This window comes from Vulpes lagopus, chromosome 11 (assembly GCF_018345385.1).
Source record: "Vulpes lagopus strain Blue_001 chromosome 11, ASM1834538v1, whole genome shotgun sequence".
NCBI classification, from domain to species: domain Eukaryota; kingdom Metazoa; phylum Chordata; class Mammalia; order Carnivora; family Canidae; genus Vulpes; species Vulpes lagopus.
In genome coordinates this window covers 93,132,329-93,153,472 of record NC_054834.1, presented here as the reverse complement: position 1 = coordinate 93,153,472, position 21,144 = coordinate 93,132,329, and the positions used below count along the sequence as shown (strand labels likewise).

The 21,144-nt window shown below is 38.3% G+C and overlaps 1 protein-coding gene across 3 annotated transcripts in view; it reads left to right on the top strand.

The window, feature by feature from the left end:
- ABCB11 (ATP binding cassette subfamily B member 11) overlaps nt 1–21,144 on the top strand; it is a 91,430-nt gene that overhangs the window by 48,073 nt on the left and 22,213 nt on the right. For all 3 annotated transcript variants that reach the window (XM_041722109.1, XM_041722110.1, XM_041722111.1), the window contains 7 exons: nt 391–516; nt 1,932–2,135; nt 4,068–4,238; nt 4,797–4,998; nt 6,006–6,081; nt 9,990–10,092; nt 16,691–16,855. In XM_041722109.1, the coding sequence (XP_041578043.1) occupies nt 391–516; nt 1,932–2,135; nt 4,068–4,238; nt 4,797–4,998; nt 6,006–6,081; nt 9,990–10,092; nt 16,691–16,855 (1,047 nt within the window). The remainder of the gene's footprint in view (nt 1–390; nt 517–1,931; nt 2,136–4,067; nt 4,239–4,796; nt 4,999–6,005; nt 6,082–9,989; nt 10,093–16,690; nt 16,856–21,144) is intronic.

The following is a 21,144-nucleotide window of genomic DNA, read 5'->3' as shown; positions in this document are numbered from 1 at the left end:
AGAAATAGACTCCCCGCTGAGCTGGGAGCCCAATGTGGAGCTCAGTTCCAGGACCTGGAGATCATGACCTGAGCCGAAGGCAGACGCCCAACCATCTGAGCCACCCAGATGCCCCTGGAGCATACTTTTAAAAGTTGGCATGGCTTATTTACAGTGTTACTACATATCATTTTATTTCTTGGACCCACCATTGGTTTATTAATGAGTCATGTGCTGAACGCTCAAACCTCATCCTAGACACTGTTTACTAAGTTTCTGGTTATTGATGGATATGGATAGTAATGGTTTTGAGGGCATAAGTAAACACAAAGGTGGTATCTTCACAAAGCATCCAAACTTACAAGTCTAATTGCTGACAATCCAAACATTGTTCTGTTCTTTCCTCTACAGATTTTAAATAACCTCAGCATGGTCATTAAGTCAGGGGAGATGACAGCTGTGGTAGGATCCAGCGGATCTGGGAAGAGCACAGCCCTGCAGCTTATTCAGCGTTTCTATGACCCCAGTGAAGGCATGGTGTGTGTCTTCCAGAAACGTCTCTATACTTGGGGATGGGAGAGTGCAAATGGAGATACCCTGGTCAAACACAAAGGCCTAGCACACACTGAGACTGTTCTGACCCTTGCAGAGTTGACTGAATGATTTTTGACTGAGTTGATTGGACTGATTTCCTACATGGTGGCCATGTTTAATGAATGACCAGCCTGTTCATTCAGTGATGTAACTAAATGTGCAGATACATTCAAAATGGTATTGCTGCCTCTTCAGTGAACTCATATTTCCATTTCCTTCTTTGTGTTATAACAAAATCATTCTTGTCTCTTGAAGTTTTCCAAATGCTAAGTATAGGAAAGGTTGTATGGCCAGAATGAACAGAGTGATTGATTACTGCTTCAAGAATTTAGATTTTAAAGAAATCATGTAATCTCACAACCTGCTTGGTCTCTTTTTTCCCTTGTGTTTATTTCCCTATAAACATAGAAACTAAGAAAATAAATATACAAAATTGCCATTTGTTTATCACATATGTCAAGTACTTTATGAAAATGAGTGCTTATTTCCAAAATGACCCCCAAGGTATATATGCTCATTTTATAAATAAGGAAGCAGAGTCACAAAGATTGAGACTTGCCTCTGAATTGAACCCAGGTTTATTAGATGCCAAAAGCTCTGTTTTTTCTAGACTCTCAATGTCATTCTTGTCAACTTCTCCTTGATCCCTTGAGATAGAATCATTTGACTATATATCAAGTGGCTTCAATGCAAAACGTTCTCTATGATTGATGCACTGTTACACTGACATGACAAACATAATGGAACTCTTCTTTGGGACACACATTTCATCCTCCGGGTATTCTTTATTACATACCAGCATAACTACACTCTGAATATATAAAAATCATGGTTTCCTGATGTAAGATTTTTGCTTTTTTTCTAATCGTAATTTTTGCTTATTCCACTTACAGTTTCAATTATTTTTGAACAGCAAAGTGCTATTTGATGAATCTGGCCAGAAAGTAAGAGTTACTGTAAAGCAGTGCATACAAGATAAGGATCATTTCTTATTTTCTCTGTAGCTTTTGAAGTCCATTTGAGGTCACAAGTCAAAAGATAATAAAAATATTCAAAGCGTGGTGAATAACTGACTTGACTCTATTGAAGAATTAATTTCTTTTCCATTCCTGGGCCAATCATTTAAATTAAGTGACCTTTACGTTATTTGTATTTTTACAATGAATTATTTTATCATTATACTTGATTTCAACTATATATCGTCATTCCTATATAAAAACCTCTTTATAGGAGGAATTATTTCTGCTATCATCTTGTGGGTCTCTGTTATTTCTCCCCATAGTCAAGTACAACCTAACATTTTGATTCAGAACCCTGAAGGACTCCAAGAGATGTGATGTCATGCTTATGTTCTCTAGGTAACTTTGGATGGCCATGACATTCGCTCTCTTAATATTCAGTGGCTTAGAGCTCAGATTGGGATAGTGGAGCAAGAGCCCGTTTTGTTCTCCACCACCATTGCAGAGAACATTCGCTATGGCAGAGAAGATGCAACGATGGAAGATATAGTTCGAGCTGCCAAGGCAGCCAACGCCTACAACTTCATCATGGACCTGCCACAGGTACCCCTAGCCTCTCATCCCGGGGTGGGGGGGACCCAGAAATTGTAAAAGGAAAAAAGAAAAAGTTACACAATATTATGCATTTCTTTTTCATTTGAATCCTAAATCATTAAATTCTTAATGCCATGTCAGGTTTCATTCCTGGAAAAGTACCATGAGTCTTCCTCTTTGCCTATAAACATATTGTTGTTGATACTTTAAAAATCTACCAAACAGGAAAACTTTCTTTTAAAATCTCCCTTTGACATAGACACAATCTTCTTACTCCATCTGTTAAGCATTTGTCTAAGCAGTTGATAAATTTGTTATGTGGCAATGACTTACACAATGCTCATTTGATGCCTACCAATGTCATTTTTTAAAATTTTTCTTGTGCTTAGGCAGCTAATACTATGCTTAGACAGCTAATACCTCAGTACTCTAACATATTCAAAAATTCCTCATTTATCTTCATTTTAAACAACAGTGACAACAAAAACCAACTCCGTATTATTATACATATTTTATGGCCATTGGTCTGCTAGGTCAAAAAAGAGCTGTTATTACCACTTAGCATATCTATAGTGCTTACTACCTACCTACCAGACACTGTTCTAAGCACTTCACATCTCATTTAACCCTTACAACCATCCTGTTGGCAGCTACTATTATTATTTCTGTCTATAAAGAGAGAACTAAGGTTCTAAGAGGTCAAATAATTTGCTCAAGGCAGAAGAGTCAAGGTTCACACCCACGTGGTCTGTCTCCAGAGTCATTTCCTATTCATCCTTCTAGATTACCTGTGTGAGTAGGATCACTGTTGTGAGCACAATATAGTCTAATGATAAAGAGTATAAAGCTTTGAAATCAGACTGCCTCCACCCAAATCCCAGTTTCTCCATTTGCAAGCTCTAGAAACTAGGGCAAGTCACTTTAGTCCTTTATATCCCAGCATTTCCTTAGTCATTGATTTAGGAGAACAGCAGCACCTACCTCATGGGGCATCTGTGAGGACTAATGAGGTAGTATGTGTAAAGAGCTCAACTTCCTACTTTATACATGGTAAATGCTCAACTCATGTTGGCTAATAATAAACAAGACAAGAGCTTGACACCATTGTGAGATTCCAATATAATGCTAGACATGAAAGATGCTCAGTAACTATTTGCTGTCAATGGTAAGGATTGTTCAGCTAGTTTGATCTTTCATTTGCAAAATAGAGACAGCTTAAGTGTTGTGTTTTTCTGTGTTGCTTACCTAGAGAAAAGAGGGAAGATTTGATAAGTGCCTTAACCCTTTAAAATGGGTTTTCAGGGCCCTGATAAACTTTTAGTTTGGTGGAAACTTTTTTTTTAAAAGTAGGCTCCACACCCAGTGTGGTGCCCATCACAGACCTTGAATTCAGGACCCTGAGATTAAGATCTGAGCGGAGATCAAGAGTCGGATGCTCAACCAACTGAACCACTCTGGTGCCTCTACCTTGGTGTAAACATTTATTTGAAGTTGAGCTGGGGAGAGACATACAGCCCAGTGAATCTGGGAATGAAAGAATAAATCAGTTTCTTTTTTTTTTTTTTTAAGATTTTATTTATTTGGCAGAGAGAGAGAGAACGCATAAGGTGGGGGAGCAGCAGAGGGAGAGGGACAAGCAGATCCTCTCCTAAGCAGGGAGCTTGACATGGGGTTCCATCTTAGGACCCTGAGATCATGACCTGAGCTGAAGGCAAACGCTTAACAGACGGAGCCACCAGGTGCCCCAAGAATAAAGTGATTATCTTACACACAAATATTGATCAGACAGTAACATGTTTCAGGAAAGGGTATTTCTTTCAGTGAAAGTTGGGCCTGTAAAAAATTCATACTTGAGAAGGAAACTAGAAAGGATCTTGTAATGATTACTGCCAGGAGCCACCAAGTTGTTCCTCATCATTACCAGTGTCACCTTCTTCCTAGCAATTTGACACTCTTGTTGGAGAAGGAGGAGGCCAGATGAGTGGTGGCCAGAAACAAAGAGTAGCCATTGCCAGAGCCCTTGTCCGAAACCCCAAGATCCTGCTTTTGGACATGGCCACCTCAGCACTGGACAATGAGAGTGAAGCCATGGTACAAGAGGCGCTGAATAAGGTTTGTTGAAAAGCTGAGTTTGTTTTACAAGACCATGTGGAGATGTGTTGTAGGAAAGGCAGCTCACTGACAGAGGAGGGTGAGGGAAAAGGGAGGGATGGAGAGAGGGAGGGAGGGAGAGAGAAGGACTGTGCGGGTCAGCATATCCAATGTGACTGTTTAGAAAATCCTGACTGACTAGAATGTTCTTCACAGTCGAATAGAAGTCAGTAAGGTAAAAAAAAAAAAAAAAAAAAAAAGAAGTCAGTAAGGTTTGTTTCCAAAAGCTACAAATGCAAAATTTTTAATCTTATTAAATCTTGTTAAACTTATAATATGTGATTTCAAAAATTCCCATTTTGTTTTTAGCTATTGATTGATAGCTAGCAACTGGACCAATGTATGGGGTGTTTGTGGCCTTGATAAAGTGTGCTGGTCTTTGCTAATGTCTGCAGAGTGCATTTGAGGGTTTTTCCAAGGACCAAGGCTCTGACTCACTTATGGATTCTGAGACCATCCAAAGGTCAACGTCAGCTCTGTCTTACTGTTTGGCTAACGGTGCACTGTACATTCTTGCAGATTCAGCAGGGACATACGATCATTTCGGTTGCTCATCGCCTGTCCACAGTCAGAGCTGCAGATGTCATTATTGGTTTTGAACACGGCACAGCAGTGGAAAGAGGCAGCCATGAGGAACTGTTGGAAAGGAAAGGAGTTTACTTCACTCTGGTGACTTTGCAGAGTCAAGGCGAGCCAACTGCTAATGCAGAAGGCATAAGGGGCAAGTGTCTTTCCCTTTACATTTGTACACTCTATAAAGCATTATGTTTGTTAACTCTAATAGTTTCATGGATTTCTATGCATTTTAATATACACTGTCTTATTTGTTCTCCCAAAAATCCTTGAAGGCATCATATAGAAAGAACAGAAGCTCATGAGGTTCCATTACTTGATCAAGTCAAAGAGCTAAAACCCAGGTTTTGTGTGGAAGACAATTTTAATTTCACCTCCCTAATTCCCTGCCCCCTACTTTGCAAGTAGGAGAGCCTTCCTAGAGTGTCTTGCACACGGTGGGACCTGTGTTCTTACTGACCGAGTAAATTAATCAATGACTAAAAACCATGATGCTTATTTTCATTAAAGCAGAGGTACTTCAGTCCCTAGTGCTTCCTTTTTTTTTTAAGTCTGAATTTTCAGATTTAGTAACTTATCCCAACCTACATTAATCAACCACTCCAAGCTTTCTCTACCATATCATATCTCGATTTCTAAACTCCACTGGGTAAAACTACTGCATATATTTAATACATGTGATTTATTCTGAAAAGTTTTTTTTTTTTTAATTTGGTGAATCTACCATAGAAATGGTCTCCAGTGGGCTTCTCTTGAGTTTTTTATGATTCATGCTATCAGATATCTATTTGTAGGAGATAACACCTAGGGTATCACACAGTTCAAGAGAGTCAATCCTACTGAGTATTTTTAAGTTTGTTTATTTGTTTAAGTAATCTCTCTGCTCAGTGTAGGACTGGAACTCATGACCCTGAGACCAAGAGTTGCGTGTTCTTTGGAATGAGCCAGCCAGGCACTTTCTACTGAGTATTTTAAAAATTTTTTGTTAGAAGGTGTTGGATAGGTGCTAAGTTTTACTTGTCACAATGAAGTTAATAAAATGTTTTAGCACCAGATATAGTAATGATAGGCCAGGCAAGCACAGTAAGTAGTTTTACTTTGACATGGTTCTCCTTATTGTATACACTAAGGAATTGTTGATGTCGTATTAAATAGGAGAAGAAGAAACTGATGGGGTCTCACTTGACAACGAACAGACCTTTTGCAGAGGGAGCTACCAGTCTAGTTTAAGGTAAGCTGAAGCCATGGGACAGATTTTAAGGTTTTTAAATATTCTTAGGAGCCCTCTGCACCTATGATCCTCAGACAATATCTCAGTCAGCGGAGCCTTGAGCGTAGTCATGTCATATGAACATGCAAATGAGTCCTTGGTTGCTAGGTTGACATTTCTGTCTCCAATTCATGGGGATTTTTTGGTTTAACTTTGACTTCTTATCTTACTGTGGTTAGGGTCATGATAGAGGTGCTTTACAATCAAAATGTTGTCCATTGAACTGAGAAAGGGTATTTAAAAAAATCTGTTTGGTCTTGTCCACTACATCTAACCATGTATAAAGCACTGTTGTACATGGAGGTCAAGTTCATGACTTTAAGTACATTCTTTCACCTACTGAGCTACAATTGAATTACAAATATTCCTGCTTCCAGAGTGACCCAACGGAATTCAAATCATTTCTTAACTAGATAAAATAAAAAATGTATTTTTTTAGCATTTGAAAAGAATTTCCTTAAACCCCAGCTATTTATTTATTTTTAATAAATAATGAATGAATGAATATTGGATGAATATAGGGGTATCGATTTTCAAACATATTTTTGGAATATGTTATTAGCAAGACTGTTTTAGTCTTTTGTCTTGACTTAGAAGTTTCAGTAAAGTAGTTCTTTTAATGTTAAAAGTCACATATTAAGAAGAATTCTGCCCAAAATCTTTGTTTTTATTCATGAAAGATTTTTCCCCCTAAGTTAGGAGGCTGTTCATAAACAATGGGTGACAGCAGATTTCCTTACTGTTGCCTTTACCATTTCTAGGATATTTAATTCAAGGCTGTACTCTTAGCAAAGGCTCAGTTATAAGACTTGCTTTTGAAAACTGGTTTAAAGAGGCCTAAAATAAAACATGTAGGTAACAACTCCAAGTAATTCAAACACAGATTTATTTTTAATATTCAAAGAATCACATATGGAAAGAAGAAATGATGCATTTCATGGTCATGTCAACAAGAGAATAAATATTTTCTTAACTTTTCAATTGAACACAATTCTACTTGTTCTAAGTAGTTTACTTCCAGTTTATTGTTAGGACCAAATAACCATTTTTAATATAAACACTTCCTATTTGGCTATTAGTTCTCAAAAATTCTACATTTTGGTGAGTAGGTTGAGAAATCCAGACATACAATCTACACCCAGAAAGTAGCTATTAACCTCCTGCAGAGAAAGATTTTTAAGTTTGAGTAAGAAAGTCTGTTAAAAATATCTCATTGTGTATGCTGACAGATTTTTTTTTTGTTAAAAGATGACTACATGAAATGTTAATTTGTATCTTATTTCCTTGGCTTTGGTCTTTCTGACAGCTCAGTTTTTCTTTAGTAATATATTTTAGATTCGAGAACAATTTAATGGATAAGAGTAACTAATTTCCTGAATAATAATGTTTAGAAAGAGAGAGAGACAAAGTGGGAGAGATATTTAGCCCCCAAATTAGCTGTTTTTATTTGTGGCAATAAGTGGTAGGCAGCTTCTGAGAAAGGGACTGGCCAACTTTTTCAGTTTCTAAAAAGGCCTGCAGTAGAACTTTAACCCTGGTGTTTAGGGTGGACCAGAGGGAGCCGGCAGGTAGGCCCATGATTTCGGTGGGACAGCCTATGCTAGACAGGTGGAGTGGCCTGCGAAATAGGGAATGAGAGAGAGACTTAAGAAATATAAGATTAAGCTAGTAGAAATCAGAAGGAACAGGATATATGTTTTGCCATGCTCAAAACTGGGAGGATGTCAACCATATTTCCTTTTCCGCATACTCTACCATGGTTTCCAGTGCTCTGGGCTTCTCTGTAGGCCCATGACCTTGCATCTCAGCCCTACCATGCACTCCACTCTGTCCAGTTGACACATGCCTGTTCCTCATGCATTTTGAAGAAGACTGCTTGACCAGTTAAGTAACCCAAAGAAGTGACTCTATTACTGAAGAGTCTCAGACCAGGTAGGAGGGAGTTGGGGTGTTCCAGAGAGCAGTTTGGTAGGAGGGAGGCAGGGTGAGGAGTGGTTTCAGGTCTGACCATAATGAGATTTGGCAAGAGTGTGAATGTGCAAGGGCAGGAAGAGGTTAGACTTGAGATACATGCCCCTGTTGAACCTAGGTGACTAAGAGGGTGGCAGTGCCACTAACAGGACCTGGGAACAGAGTGATGAAGGTGGTGTGTTAGTGCCTTCTCAAGAAGGCCAGATGAGCGTGTATAATAGGCAAGCACCACCTGATGTTGTCTTCATCCACCTTCACCTGGATACAAATGAGGGAGAGAGATCATGGATGGGTCTCTCTTTCCACTTTCTTACTTTAGATTAGGTGCTTTGATAATGTACACACCCTCCTCTCAAGTCTTCAGCATTGCACCTATCCCTTAAGACTCCATTTGCAGGGCAGCCCTGGTGGCACAGCGGTTTGGCGCCGCCTGCAGCCCAGGGTGTGATCCTGGAGATCGAGTCCCATGTCAGGCTCCATGCAGGGAGCCAGCTTCTCCCTCTGCCTGTGTCTCTGCCTCTCTCTCTCTATGTGTCTCTCATGAATAAATAAATAAAATCTTTAAAAAAAAGAGAGAGAGAGAGATTCCACTTACAGATGACCAAAAACTTAACCGGCTTTCACTTTTAAAGGGAGAGAATCAGCTTACCTAACCAAGTTGTCCAAGGATGGCTTGGCTTCAGGCAAGGCTGGAGCTTCAACCAGGTGTCTAACATACATGCAGTTTCTCTTTCTTTCTCAGCTCTGCTTTTTTCCCCCTTCATTTTGCTTCATTTTTCAGGCTTCTTTCCTTAAAGATCTTGACATTATTCATTAAGGGTCTTGACATAATAATGCTGCCTCCTTTGATGTTTAACCTAGAGGCGAGTAGGAGTCTCCTCAGAAATCTCAGGAAAGAAACCAAAACCACCTGAACCAATCTCTTCTATCTGCGCTGTACTAAGTATATGGACTAAGGAACCATGTTCTCTCCTGTCTCCATGCTTCTATCTATACTGTTCTCTCCATCAGAAATGCTTTTCTTGCAAAAACCCAAGTCCTACTGTAGCCACCTCTTCCAAGACAGCTTTCATGGAAACACCTGCCATATATTTATTTTTCCTTTAAATTTTCATACTTTCTATTCAAACCTGCTTTACAGCAATTACTGCATTCTTTCTTCCATCAGAGTGGGGTACATGTTTTACTCTTCTGTGAGATTTGAAACTCCTTGAGGGAGGAGGCTGATTGACCAGTCTCTGTAATCCCACAGCACCAGGCATTGGTCTGCATGTCGTACATGCCCAACAAGCCTCTGTTAAATGAATAAATGAATGAACACATCACATAAATTTTATTTCAATAAGGTATTTGTTAACTATGTAAATTTTAAGGGCAGTACATAGCCTAAAGAAAATCTCACCAGGGACCCTATTTTCTTCCTACTAGCTTATTTATATCCAGGTGACCTTACACTACAGTAAACATCAGGTGTAACTAGAGAGAGAAACAGGTATCAAGATTACAACCTATAACCAAAAGGGAGGTAAAGGCAGTGGGCCATTGCTATGATAGCAATTAATATACCATATGGATATGGAATGGATTTGAATTTTGGACTTTTTTTTTTTTTTTTTGTAGACTGGTAGGACAGCTTTCTTCTCCTTCTCTCCCTCCCTCCTTGAGCACATTCTGAATCAGAGGGCTAGCTTGGGGCCCAGAGTATCCAATTTAATTAGCAATGCCACAAGAATAGTTCTGTGGAACCTAACCAGGAAGCTCCCTTACTTGGTTACTATGTGACCTATCAACCATTTCTGTTTATTGGACACTTGTGACGTTAGCTGAAACACCAGTTAAGTCCTGTTCCAACCTGCCCATAATCTACAGTCTCTTTCATTCTTTCTGTTTATTTGCAGAGCTTCACTCCGACAACGCTCCAAGTCTCAGCTTTCTTACCTGGCACATGAACCTCCACTAGCTGTTGTAGATCATAAGTCTACTTATGAAGAAGACAGAAAGGTCAGGCACCAGTCGCTCTTGGGGATTGGAGGCAGTCTTTCCTGGGGACTACTGTATGACCTTTAAACCTGAGAAAATGAGTCTGCAAGGCATCCAGTAATGTTAATTAAGTCAGATTAAATGGGAGAACCCATGAGGATCTGATGAAAACTCTAAATTCTACAAAATATCTTAAAAGAAATGCAGATTAGTTAATAACGTTAAGAACATCTCGTAACTGAAACTGGACTATAATGGTTAATCAGTAGTTTTTAGGTGAACCACTGAACAGACACAGGCAAATAATATGTACTTAGGTTATTTGATCATGTGTGTATAATTTTAAAAGCTTTTAAGAAAACAATTTCTTGAAAACAATTTCTCTCAAATTTTTAAATCTCCTCCTTAAATTATAATAACCTTGGCAAGTGTTTATTCAACAAAGGTACCTGGAAAAGTTAGCTCTTATGCAAGTTATCACAATTTTTGAAAGGATAGAAACTAATTAGGTTTTATGGACAGTTGTTTACTTCACATGGTTTTACCATAATTTTTTTAAAGATACATCTAAAATAACACTATTCATGTTAATATAATTCAAAAACCACAGAAACGAAAGTGATAGGAGAGGAATCAACAGATACAGCAATATTTCTTCTTCCTAAGGATGCAGGTCCTCAAAGCTGTTGTGGACACCCTACTTCCCCTAAGATGCCCCTCCTCAAAGCCTTTCTTAAAGTCTGCACTTCATTCTTCAGCCCAAGAGTGTCACTTTTAGTCTCCCACTACTCTTCATTTGAACCTTTTCATGACAGCTTTCTTATTGAGTCTCATTTGGAGTCGTGTTGTCTTATTCTCTTACTAAATAATAAGCTTCTTAAAGTTAGTGACTATATATTATTTATGTTTGTATCACCTCGGGCACTTAAGTAAATGCTCTATACCTATTAGGATATTGGGAGATTTTAAAAGAGGATGATAAATTGAATTTCCACAATTAGATAAAGCCCAAATCACAAGATTTATCAAAGCAACTCAGTCAGAGGATATCTCAATTATGAGCACATCCATTAGACATGATGACATTTTAAACTGTCCTTAAAATTTTTTTAATGAGAATCCTTTTGGAAGTAATTATAAACCTTTGTTCACAGTGACAAATGTGGAATAAAGTACATCCTCCTTATGATCTTGCGACTATGACAGAAGGATTATTAAGGCTCTCTCTTGGTTCTAGTACATTAGGAATGAATAAATGTCTCCATATTCAATAGAGTTGGTTTAAATAAATTTCACAGAGAAACACTTTTTTCTCAGGAGCAGCAGGATGAATCACAGAGAGAGGAAACATATTTAGCAAGCATGATTGCTTACTGCATCTTGCCATTAAGGATTCAACTCTTCTTCTAGACCTAGAGATAGATACTTAATTTACGTACACGGTGCTGCCACTAATAATGACAAGATGCCTCCTATAAGGAGTCTGGTAAAGCTCCAAGGGGCAAAGAACCACATTGAAATTTCAAATGTAACAGTGCCAATCATATTTGACTTTTGCCTTTTTTATGTTTTTTTTCTAGTTTTGGCAACAAAAGCAAGGGAGAAAGAAAGAAAAAGAAGAAAGAAAGAAAGAAAGAAAGAAAGAAAGAAAGAAAGAAAGAAAGAAAGAAAGAAAGAAGAAAGAAAGGAAGGAAGGAAGGAAGGAAGGAAGGAAGGAAGGAAGGAAGGAAGGAAGGAAAAGAAAATCTGATTCTGCTGTTGCTGTTGAAACTGGCAGGTAGCCCAGCACAGCAGCAGAGATCAGATTCCTGGAGATCTGGAAATCAGATTCCCACAGGGTTCTCATAATGCTGAGGAAACTCAGAAGGGAACCATTTAAGATGAAAACTAAATCAAACATAAAGAGTAGTTTTAGAGAAATAAAAATGCTTCATATGATAGTCTACTTATCTAAAGTCTTGTAAATTAGAATGGAGTAATTAAACCCGATTGAATGTAAACCAGTATAATGTTTAAAAGATACCATTTTATATTCTCTCTCCAGTTAAGAGAGAAAAAGGAAGAGAGGGAAAAAATAACAGGGAATCCAGTGTGATCTTGCTCAAGCTCCAAGAAAATAAGACCTTATGCTTATATTAATGCTGCTCATTTGTATGGTAACAATATGAGAGTTTTAAATTTTTATTTACTTTTAAAAAGATTTTATTTGACAGAGGGAGAGAGTGTGAGCAAGCACAAGCAGGGGGAGCAGAGGGAGAGGGAGAAGTAGGCTCCCTGTTGAGCAGGGAGCCTGACATGGGGCTTGATCCCAGGGCCCCAGGATCATGACATGAGCCAAAGGCAGCTTGTTAACTGACTGAGCAACACAGGTGCTCTGATATTAGAGTTTTTAAGATTTAAATTAATAACTTTTTATTTAAAAATTTTTTTAAGATTTTATTTATTTATTTGAGGAGGGGGAAGGGGCAGAGGGAGAAGGAGAGAGAATCCTCAAGCAGACTCCGTGCTGAGCACAGAGCCCAATGTCGGGCTTTATCCTAGGACCCTGAGATCATGACCTGAGCCAAATCAAGAGTTGAATGCTCAAATGACTGAGCCACCCACGTGCCCCAACTCATTTTCTTAAAAAAACAAAACAAAACAAAACAAAACAAAAAAACAGTGGAATTAGGGTCGATACCATTTAATTTATGAAATTTCTAATCCCAAATAATATTTTAAAGCACTTTAAATATATAATCCCAAGTAGATTTTAAAGCATTTTAAAAGTTAACTGAATTCCACAAGCCTAAACACTGGCAAAATCCTTTCTTTTTCTCATTCTATGGAGGAGTTCTAACCTCAATCTGTTATTTGGGAAGTGTTCTTCTACTGCAATGCAAAAGGTCTACTTATGTAAAGGAATTATCTCCACCTTGTGGTCTCTCAGAGTTTTGACTGAGCATATAGAAGAGATGGTTGCATGAGAAGCTTGTCCTTCCATATGCTAAGTGGGGTTACTGGAATCCCAGGTCTCCTAGTTATCTGGGAATAGAACTAAGACTCCAGTTTCTTTCTTCCCACTCCCCAGGCTGTGCTTTGGGCTTCCAGAAGTGGAGTCAGATCTTAGTTATAATGCTGATAAAATTCAGTGGAAGATGAGGGGAAACCTGTCAGTAGTCTCTGGTATCAAGACCTCTCTCTCAGGGAAACTAACAAAGTAGAATCTATAGGAATTCAAGTCAAGGTCAAAGGTTTGAAACCCATCATTTCATCACAGCTGACTTAGAAGATAGGGTTTGAGCATTGCTTATGAGGACAGAAACAGGATCCTTACAAATGACTTTCAGTATATGACCATTTGGAGAACATCTGCCCCTTTGTCATAGTTACCATTTATTATCATCAAATCTTAAAGTCATTATCGAGGCAGGAGACGCTTATGGATTAGCATGCAGAAACCAGTGCAACAAAGTATAGAAAGCAGGACAAAGATTTAAGTAGGAAGTTCTATGAAGGAAACTGAGGAAAGCCCAGTGTCTACCACTGAACCACATTCATAGTAGAGAACTCAGTATTTTTTTTAAAATAAATGTTTTGTTGCATGTATGCACCATGGGCATAAAAGTTTCACTTATTCTTTCATCCAATAAATATTGATTGTACATCTATTGTGTGCCAGGTATTGTGTTATGGATGCAAAGATGAACAAGAACCACTGTCCCCTCCCTGCACTAGGGTTCCTAGCAGGATACTTCCTTACTTGTGCACATGTGCAAGGTGCCACTTGACATTGCTACAATAAAGGCAGGAACTCTACAGTAAGGGAACACATCAACTTTTATAATTTCTCCTCTCTCTGTGAGTTACTGGTTTGCCACAAATACAGGGAAGATGAATAAATCATCTTTAGCCTTTTTTAGATGACTAAATCTGTCTTCAGCTTTGCAAAAATCAAAGGAAAAAATCTTCTATACATTATGGCTTTATAGTTTGTTTTCTTCTTCTACTCTTCTTCTTTTTTAAAAAAATTCTCCTACAATTTTTTAAAACTATATCATATAAGTCAATCAGAAGTCAATTACTCAGGGACAGATTTTCTAGTTTTTGCATCATTCAGGCTTGATGGTGCACCTATGTGGGGGTCAGGGGACAGTTTCCCTTAAAGTCAAACATCTAGTGAAAGGGGACAAGAGAAAATTATTCATATCAATTACATTTGCCTCTTATTAGTTTATCTTGGAATGATAATTACTAGGGAAAAAAATCACTTCATATTATTTTTAAATGTCTCAGGTATTGTTATTTAGGGCTAGGGAAACCTTCAAGAATCAGAAGGCCAGGGAAATTTCTGTCATGTCAAGGTTGTGAGTGGGCTGTTTCGTGGAGCAGTGGTTCTGGGAAATGTTGGAGTTTACTGTGTCTGGATGGTACAGCACAGCTGACATTTTCCAAATTCATAACCATGGATTCATGATTATGAATTTCAGCTCCAGAAAGAGTCTTGGAGATTACATACTCTTGGGAACACAGACTGGGCTTTATTACTAGAATTACCTGAGGAGGAGGGGTGCCTGACAGGCTCTATTGGGTAAGCATCTGCCTTCGGCTCTGGTCATGAACTCCGGGTCCTGGGATCCAGCCCCATGTAATTTTATAACTCTTGGCCAGTGTAGTAACCAGAGTATATCATTTGCACTGGTTCCCAGCCCAAACCCCATATTTAAAGAGGGCTAGATGATACCAGCAAATGAAGGGGATGTGTTACAGGAGAGGAATTCTGATATGGGGGAGCTTGAGTCTTTTTTAATTGGCAGTAAACACATCTGGTCTTTTCTTGGGATGAAGATCTCATCTCTCTTCTCCAGAGCTATTTGCTATGCAAACATCCTTGAAAAAATAGTCTGGGGATCCCTGGGTGGCGCAGCGGTTTGGCGCCTGCCTTTGGCCCAGGGCGCGATCCTGGAGACCCGGGATCGAATCCCACGTCGGGTTCCCGGTGCATGGAGCCTGCTTCTCCCTCTGCCTGTGTCTCTGCCTCTCTCCCTCTCTCTCTGTGTGACTATCATAAATAAAGAAAAATTTGAAAAAAAAAAAGAAAAAGAAAAGAAAAAATAGTCTGAATAAATGCAGTCAATGCCACTGCATAAGATGTACAGAAACACAAGAGACCCACAGAGAGTTGTCTTCCCCAACTTAGTCCAACTATCTCATTTGGAGGATGAGGTAACTGAGCCCCAGAGAGCTAAACTGGTTGGCAATGTATTCCATAGGTGGCTACATTGGGCTCACCCAAGAACCCTGTTCTTTCTATGCTTGTTCTACTCATGCTTGCCTAGGCACCCCGCTTCCTTCCTGGAATTGATTTCACAGAGTTAGTAAGTTGTCAGAGGCGAAATTATTGAACAGAAGGATTTGCTGCATGAATGTATAGTGACAAGTGTAAATGTTGAGGGCAGGCCAAGAGAGAATTTGAAATGGAGGCAATAAGAAATCCAACACCAGCCAAACTGCCTTCCTCCACCCTATTTGGCTTGCAATGATAATGACATAACATGACACAAGACTTTCTTTAAACTGAATTAGTAATGTGGTCTTTGACTTTGGAAGCAAAGAGAAATTATTTGAATTTTCTTGCTGTTGTCTGTTCCTGACATTCTACTACCTAAAGGTTAAATTGCTATGCATTCATGCAAGAGAGCACTAATTAAATAGATTTGTAGTTAATTTGTTATAATACTCTTAGTATATTTTAATAGAAAAAGTAAAAAAATGCAAAAATCTATATAAGCCACCTAAAATCCTTTCTTAAGTGAAGTCAGTAAAAATTTAACAAACGATTGAACCATCAGTTTTAAAGATCAAGCACCAAATAATATCTGTAGTGAGGAAAAGTGATAGTGAACATGATAGGATTCTGAGTACAATATTTTCCTTCAAGAGGATAATAATTTGTTAGTTCAGACACTTCAATGACAACTAAAGAGATGAAAATAGGGAAATATCAAAATAGTTTTCACTTCTTGCAAAGAATATGTAGAGCTTAGAAGCCCCAAATGGATTACTATTTACTTCTGGGCACTAATTAAGGAAAATTTTATAGAAAGCATGTAAATGATAACTGTTGACACCATTTACTACATTTTGATGATTACTGTGCCTTGTTTCAGATACACTGGCCTGCCTCAGAGCTTCAGTCAATTACTAGACTATAGAACTTTGCCATTTATGAAGGATATACCTTGAAAGTGTTACAAGTCCTCAAATATGTGAATACTACCATAGCACAAAAAACTTTTTTAAATTGGAGGGGTTACTTTTTTCAGAGATCCAACATATTTATTACGCCCTCAGAGTTAACATATATCTAATTGTGAAATGAAAACCAAATGCTCACCTTTAGATGAGTGCTCATCTTGTGTGTCCCTTCCAAGTCACAGCATGGTCTCAAACAATTCAAATCCATTTCTTACAAAACAATTATCACTACATCTCAGAGACCTTTGAGGTCACTTATAACCAGTCAAACCATGATTTTTGGATCTGTGAATACCAAAGAATCTGCTGTATCATTAAAGAACATGTGCAAAAATGTCTGAGTATACCCCAGGATGACTAGTATTACCCTTCTCTCCTCAAGGACAAGGACATTCCTGTGGAAGAAGAAATTGAACCTGCCCCCGTTAGGAGGATTCTGAAATTCAATGCTCCAGAGTGGCCCTACATGCTGTTTGGGGCTGTGGGTGCTGCTGTCAATGGGTCGGTCACACCGCTTTATGCCTTTTTATTCAGCCAGATTCTTGGGGTAAGCAAACAACTGGATTAGCTTTATTCTTCTCATACTTTTTTTGTTTTTCTATCAGTGGATATTGTCATTTTTTATAGGTTGGCTCTGTATTTTAATGGATTTAGCTTTCTTTTCCTCATCTTTAAAGGATTCAAAGTGCCCAGAATCTCCATTACACAGAAGGTAAGAAAATGAAGCTGAGTGATCTCAGTTGGGCTGGCAGGGCGCGTCTCTAGTCATCGTGTCTGTAAAAAGCTGTACTGTGGCTGCAAATTTAGTGTAAGGAGAGGGCAATTTCCATATATGCAAACAAAATCATAATGCAAAGCAGGTTTGTTGAATAATACAAAAGGAATTTAGGACGTTTTGATCTTTTAAAAAATTTTTATTTAAATTCAATTAATTAACATATAACACATTATTAGTTTCAGAGGTAGAGGTCAGTAATTCACCAGTCTTATGTAACACCCAGTGTTCATTATGTCACGTGCCCTTCTTAATGCCCATCACCCAGTTACTCTATCCCTCCACCTCCCTCCCCTCTAGCAACCCTCAGTTTGTTTCCTATGATTAAGAGTCTCTTATGGTTTATCTCCCTTTCTGATTTCGTCTTGTTTTATTTTTCCTCTCTTCCCCTATGATCCTCTTGGGGCATTTTGATGTTGCTGAAACAGCTGAGGTGCGAAGTTTGGCTTATATAAGCAGGTGCAAGTGCACGTTGTAGAATTGTCTGCTCTGCTGATTGCACCATTGAAACAGCAAAGCGGGAGAGGAAACAGGAAAAGGAAGAGAGAAGTAAAATAAGACATGGATAAAGGATAATAGCTTATTTCAATTTTTCACTTCCTAGGAGTTTTGATATTCTTCATCTGGCTTCACAGCTACAATAAAAAAAATAATAACTACAAGCATTAATTGACACTAAGCACTTTATTTATAATAGTTCACTAAATTTTCCTAGTAACCACCTGAGGTAGGTATTCTTATTGTTCCCGTTTTACAAAAAAGCGAACCAAGTTATACAGAACTTAGGTAGCAAATGATGGATCTGGGATTCAAATCCAGTGTGACTGGAGAGCCAGGTTCTAGTAAGACTCTCATTGCAAAATTCGTTATCAAAGTTCTGCCAAGTTCTTTAGTTGAAATTTACCTACACACACAAATCCCATGAGATAAACAGGGAGGCAAATCTAGAATCTAGATAACTTTATTAATTTGTTCATGGTGAAACAGGCATCAGGCAGTAGGGTCAGTGCTAGAACCCAGCTTTTCCCAAGCCTAGGCTAAAGGATTTGTCAGCACACCACACTGTCAGGGCTTACTAAGAGTCCTGAGTTTTAGTTTCCCCTCTACTTCTCTTTCTTTTGTGGCCTCTCTGGAAGAGGTTCTGACCAGAGAAATGTCCCCACAGGCATGATTCATACAGAAAGACTGTTACAGTTTACAAACAAAATCAAGTCAAATGTGTAGTAGGGAGGGCCTCAGCCACCGCTTAATTTCCATACTACCCCCTTGTGGTAAGTGAGGAAATCAGGTTAAGTTCAGATTGGAAATTGGAAACAGGGCCCTTCAACTCTGGTAAATTGAATTTCTGGTTTTGTGAAATCCTTTATGATGACAATCTTTTAAATAATTAAAATAATTAAAAGTAATAATTAAATTAATTAAAATACGCTAAATATTTTAGGATGTTTTATTTAAGTTCAATCCAAACATTCAATTCAAGAACATTCAAGAAATGTTCTTTTATTCACTCAACAGATATTTGTTGATTACCTCCCATAGATACTGTGCTAGGGACTGGGGATTGCATTCAGTCATGCTGCCTTCTCTAATAGAGTTTCCAGTCTCTGAGAAAGACAGATATTAGACATAAAAATCTATTCATAATTCAACAAATATTTGTTAATCACTTATTATTTGTCAGACATCATTGCTGGGATTGAGGATAGTGTGAGGAATAAGAAAGCCCTCCCTGCTCTCATAAAGCTGACATTCTATTAGGAAAAGGCTCTGGAAATGCATCCCATTGAGCAGTGATGAGACGTAGAAGGTGTGGCGGATAGGGTTAAATTTTGTAAAGACCCAACTGTACCCTAGATCTTTGCTTTTGAAAGAAATCTGGGATACCAGTTTTTTTTGCTGATCACCACTTTCTTATAAAAACACAGAAAAGAATATACTAACTCAGCTTTACCAAACCCTGTACATGAGCTGCTATGTAAAGAGTGCTGGATTCCCAACCAGGAAATCTTTATTTATTTATTTATTTATTTTTCCTGAATCTGGCTCTTCTAGATAGTTAGTAAGTACTACATGCCCTAGGATCACACCATGCCATTTCTCTTGGCCTTGGGTTCCTCAACTATAAAAGGAAGGATTGACAAAAATGGTTTCTAAGATACCTTCCAGCTCTGTTAGTCTATGAAATGGCCAAGTCAGAAAAAAAGTGATAATTCAGCCAAAAACCCTGCTCTCCTAGAGCACCCACCAGTTGTTGATAGTGAGACTAGTCTCTGTGATTGTTCTGGTCACAACCAGGAATCCTAGGAAAAACTGAGCTTGAGCAATTAGACTTTTCACTTGAGGGCTGCAGTACCAGAGTCATAGGATCTAGTTGGTGAAGTCCAAAGTCTGCTCATGGTTAATGTTCTCACAGGGTTGTATTTGCTAAGCAAATGATGCTAAAAGAAGTACTATTTTCCCTCTCTGATAAAGAAGATCATTTCTGTTAGTCTCTTAGCATAATTATCAAATATTCATCAGTAGATTCATGATACTTTCATCTCACAGGGTATAATCATGAGTCAGATAATACTCTGTTTGCAATTGCGCTATTTTCATCCTGACATACCTAAAGGGCATGATACTCACATTTGGTGTATTGAGACCACAGTTTGGAACATAGGCCCAGAAAATGATTGGACACTATTAGGAGCCTGGTTGCTAATCTACTGAAGCATCAGTACATACACAAAACATAATTTATCTGATTCACTTTCCATGGCTCTATTTCACTTAGAAAGTGTACAAGTGTCCCAAACACAGCAATGTGGATGCAGCATGCTGGGGAAAGCATAATCTTTGGAGCCAGCCAGCCCTGGATCTGTAGTAGGTCTCTGTTCTGTATTCTCTGGGTGCATTTGAACAAGTGGCTTTTCCTTGATGAAGTCTTAGTTTCCTCATCTGTAATGCAGGGTAAGAAAATGTTTTAAGAAGCCCAATTTAAGGAAATCTTAATTTAAGTTAAAGTAGGTTAAGCAACACATTTGGCATCTGGTAAATAGCAATAGTTTAGCGAATGTTTCTTTTCTCCTTAAACAGACTTACCATTACAAAAATGGCGGCGATGTATCATAGAGGAACCTATGGATGGGTAGCTTCTGGGGTTGCATTTCAACAAGAATATATAAAGAATAGAATTTTGTGAATAAAAAGGTTATGGATAGACAGATGCACAGTCTTGAACTGGGCAGTTGTGTGGATTTAACACTAGCCAAATACTTTAACACTGAGAAGATGAGTGATGCCAAGAGCCAAAAGAGCCTGCCAAGAAGAAAACCACTGGAATCACAAAAATAGACATTTCCTTGTCTAATGATAACCACTAGCTAAACGAACTGGGAATTGTGGCGTCACAGTTTGGGGCTTGGGGGATTTGTATAGTGATTTTTAAAACCAAACTGAAACAGGTCTTTAAATCCCTAAACTTGTAAACTCTGTAAAGTAAACATATGAGTTATTCTATGGTGGGAAGAATGACTGTAGAATCTTCTGAACCCACTTCCACCTGTATTAAGAAACATGAAGACCCTGGAAACTGTCCTTAAAACAGTAAATCTTATTAATCTAGAACCCCTCCCTCCATTTTGGAATTTGTGATTTTTGAATAGGTTATTTTGCTTTACAAAAAAGGGTTTGTTAACAGGGTAGTATACATTGTTTGCAAGATGTATGTGGCAGGCACTAAATAAATATTTATTGAATAAATGGTTTCTTTTGAGCATCTGCTTGTTAGCATTGTTCTAGTTACTTAAATTAATTTAGAATAATAAATAAGGCTGTCTAATGCATACTTTTTTGGAACTCAGAGTTCCCTCACTTAGCCCAAGTTAAGAAGTTTTGTTGTACCTGAAATCTATTTCATTATAGGGTAATGTCACTAGAATATGCAGCTGTTCTTCCCTTTGTCTTATTGCAACAGCTGAGTCCCCAATCGGTTACTGAGCATACGTCTGCAAGTTCAGAATATACTTATAAAGTATAGTTTACTTCTCATTGTAGACTCAAAAACCCCATTCACAACT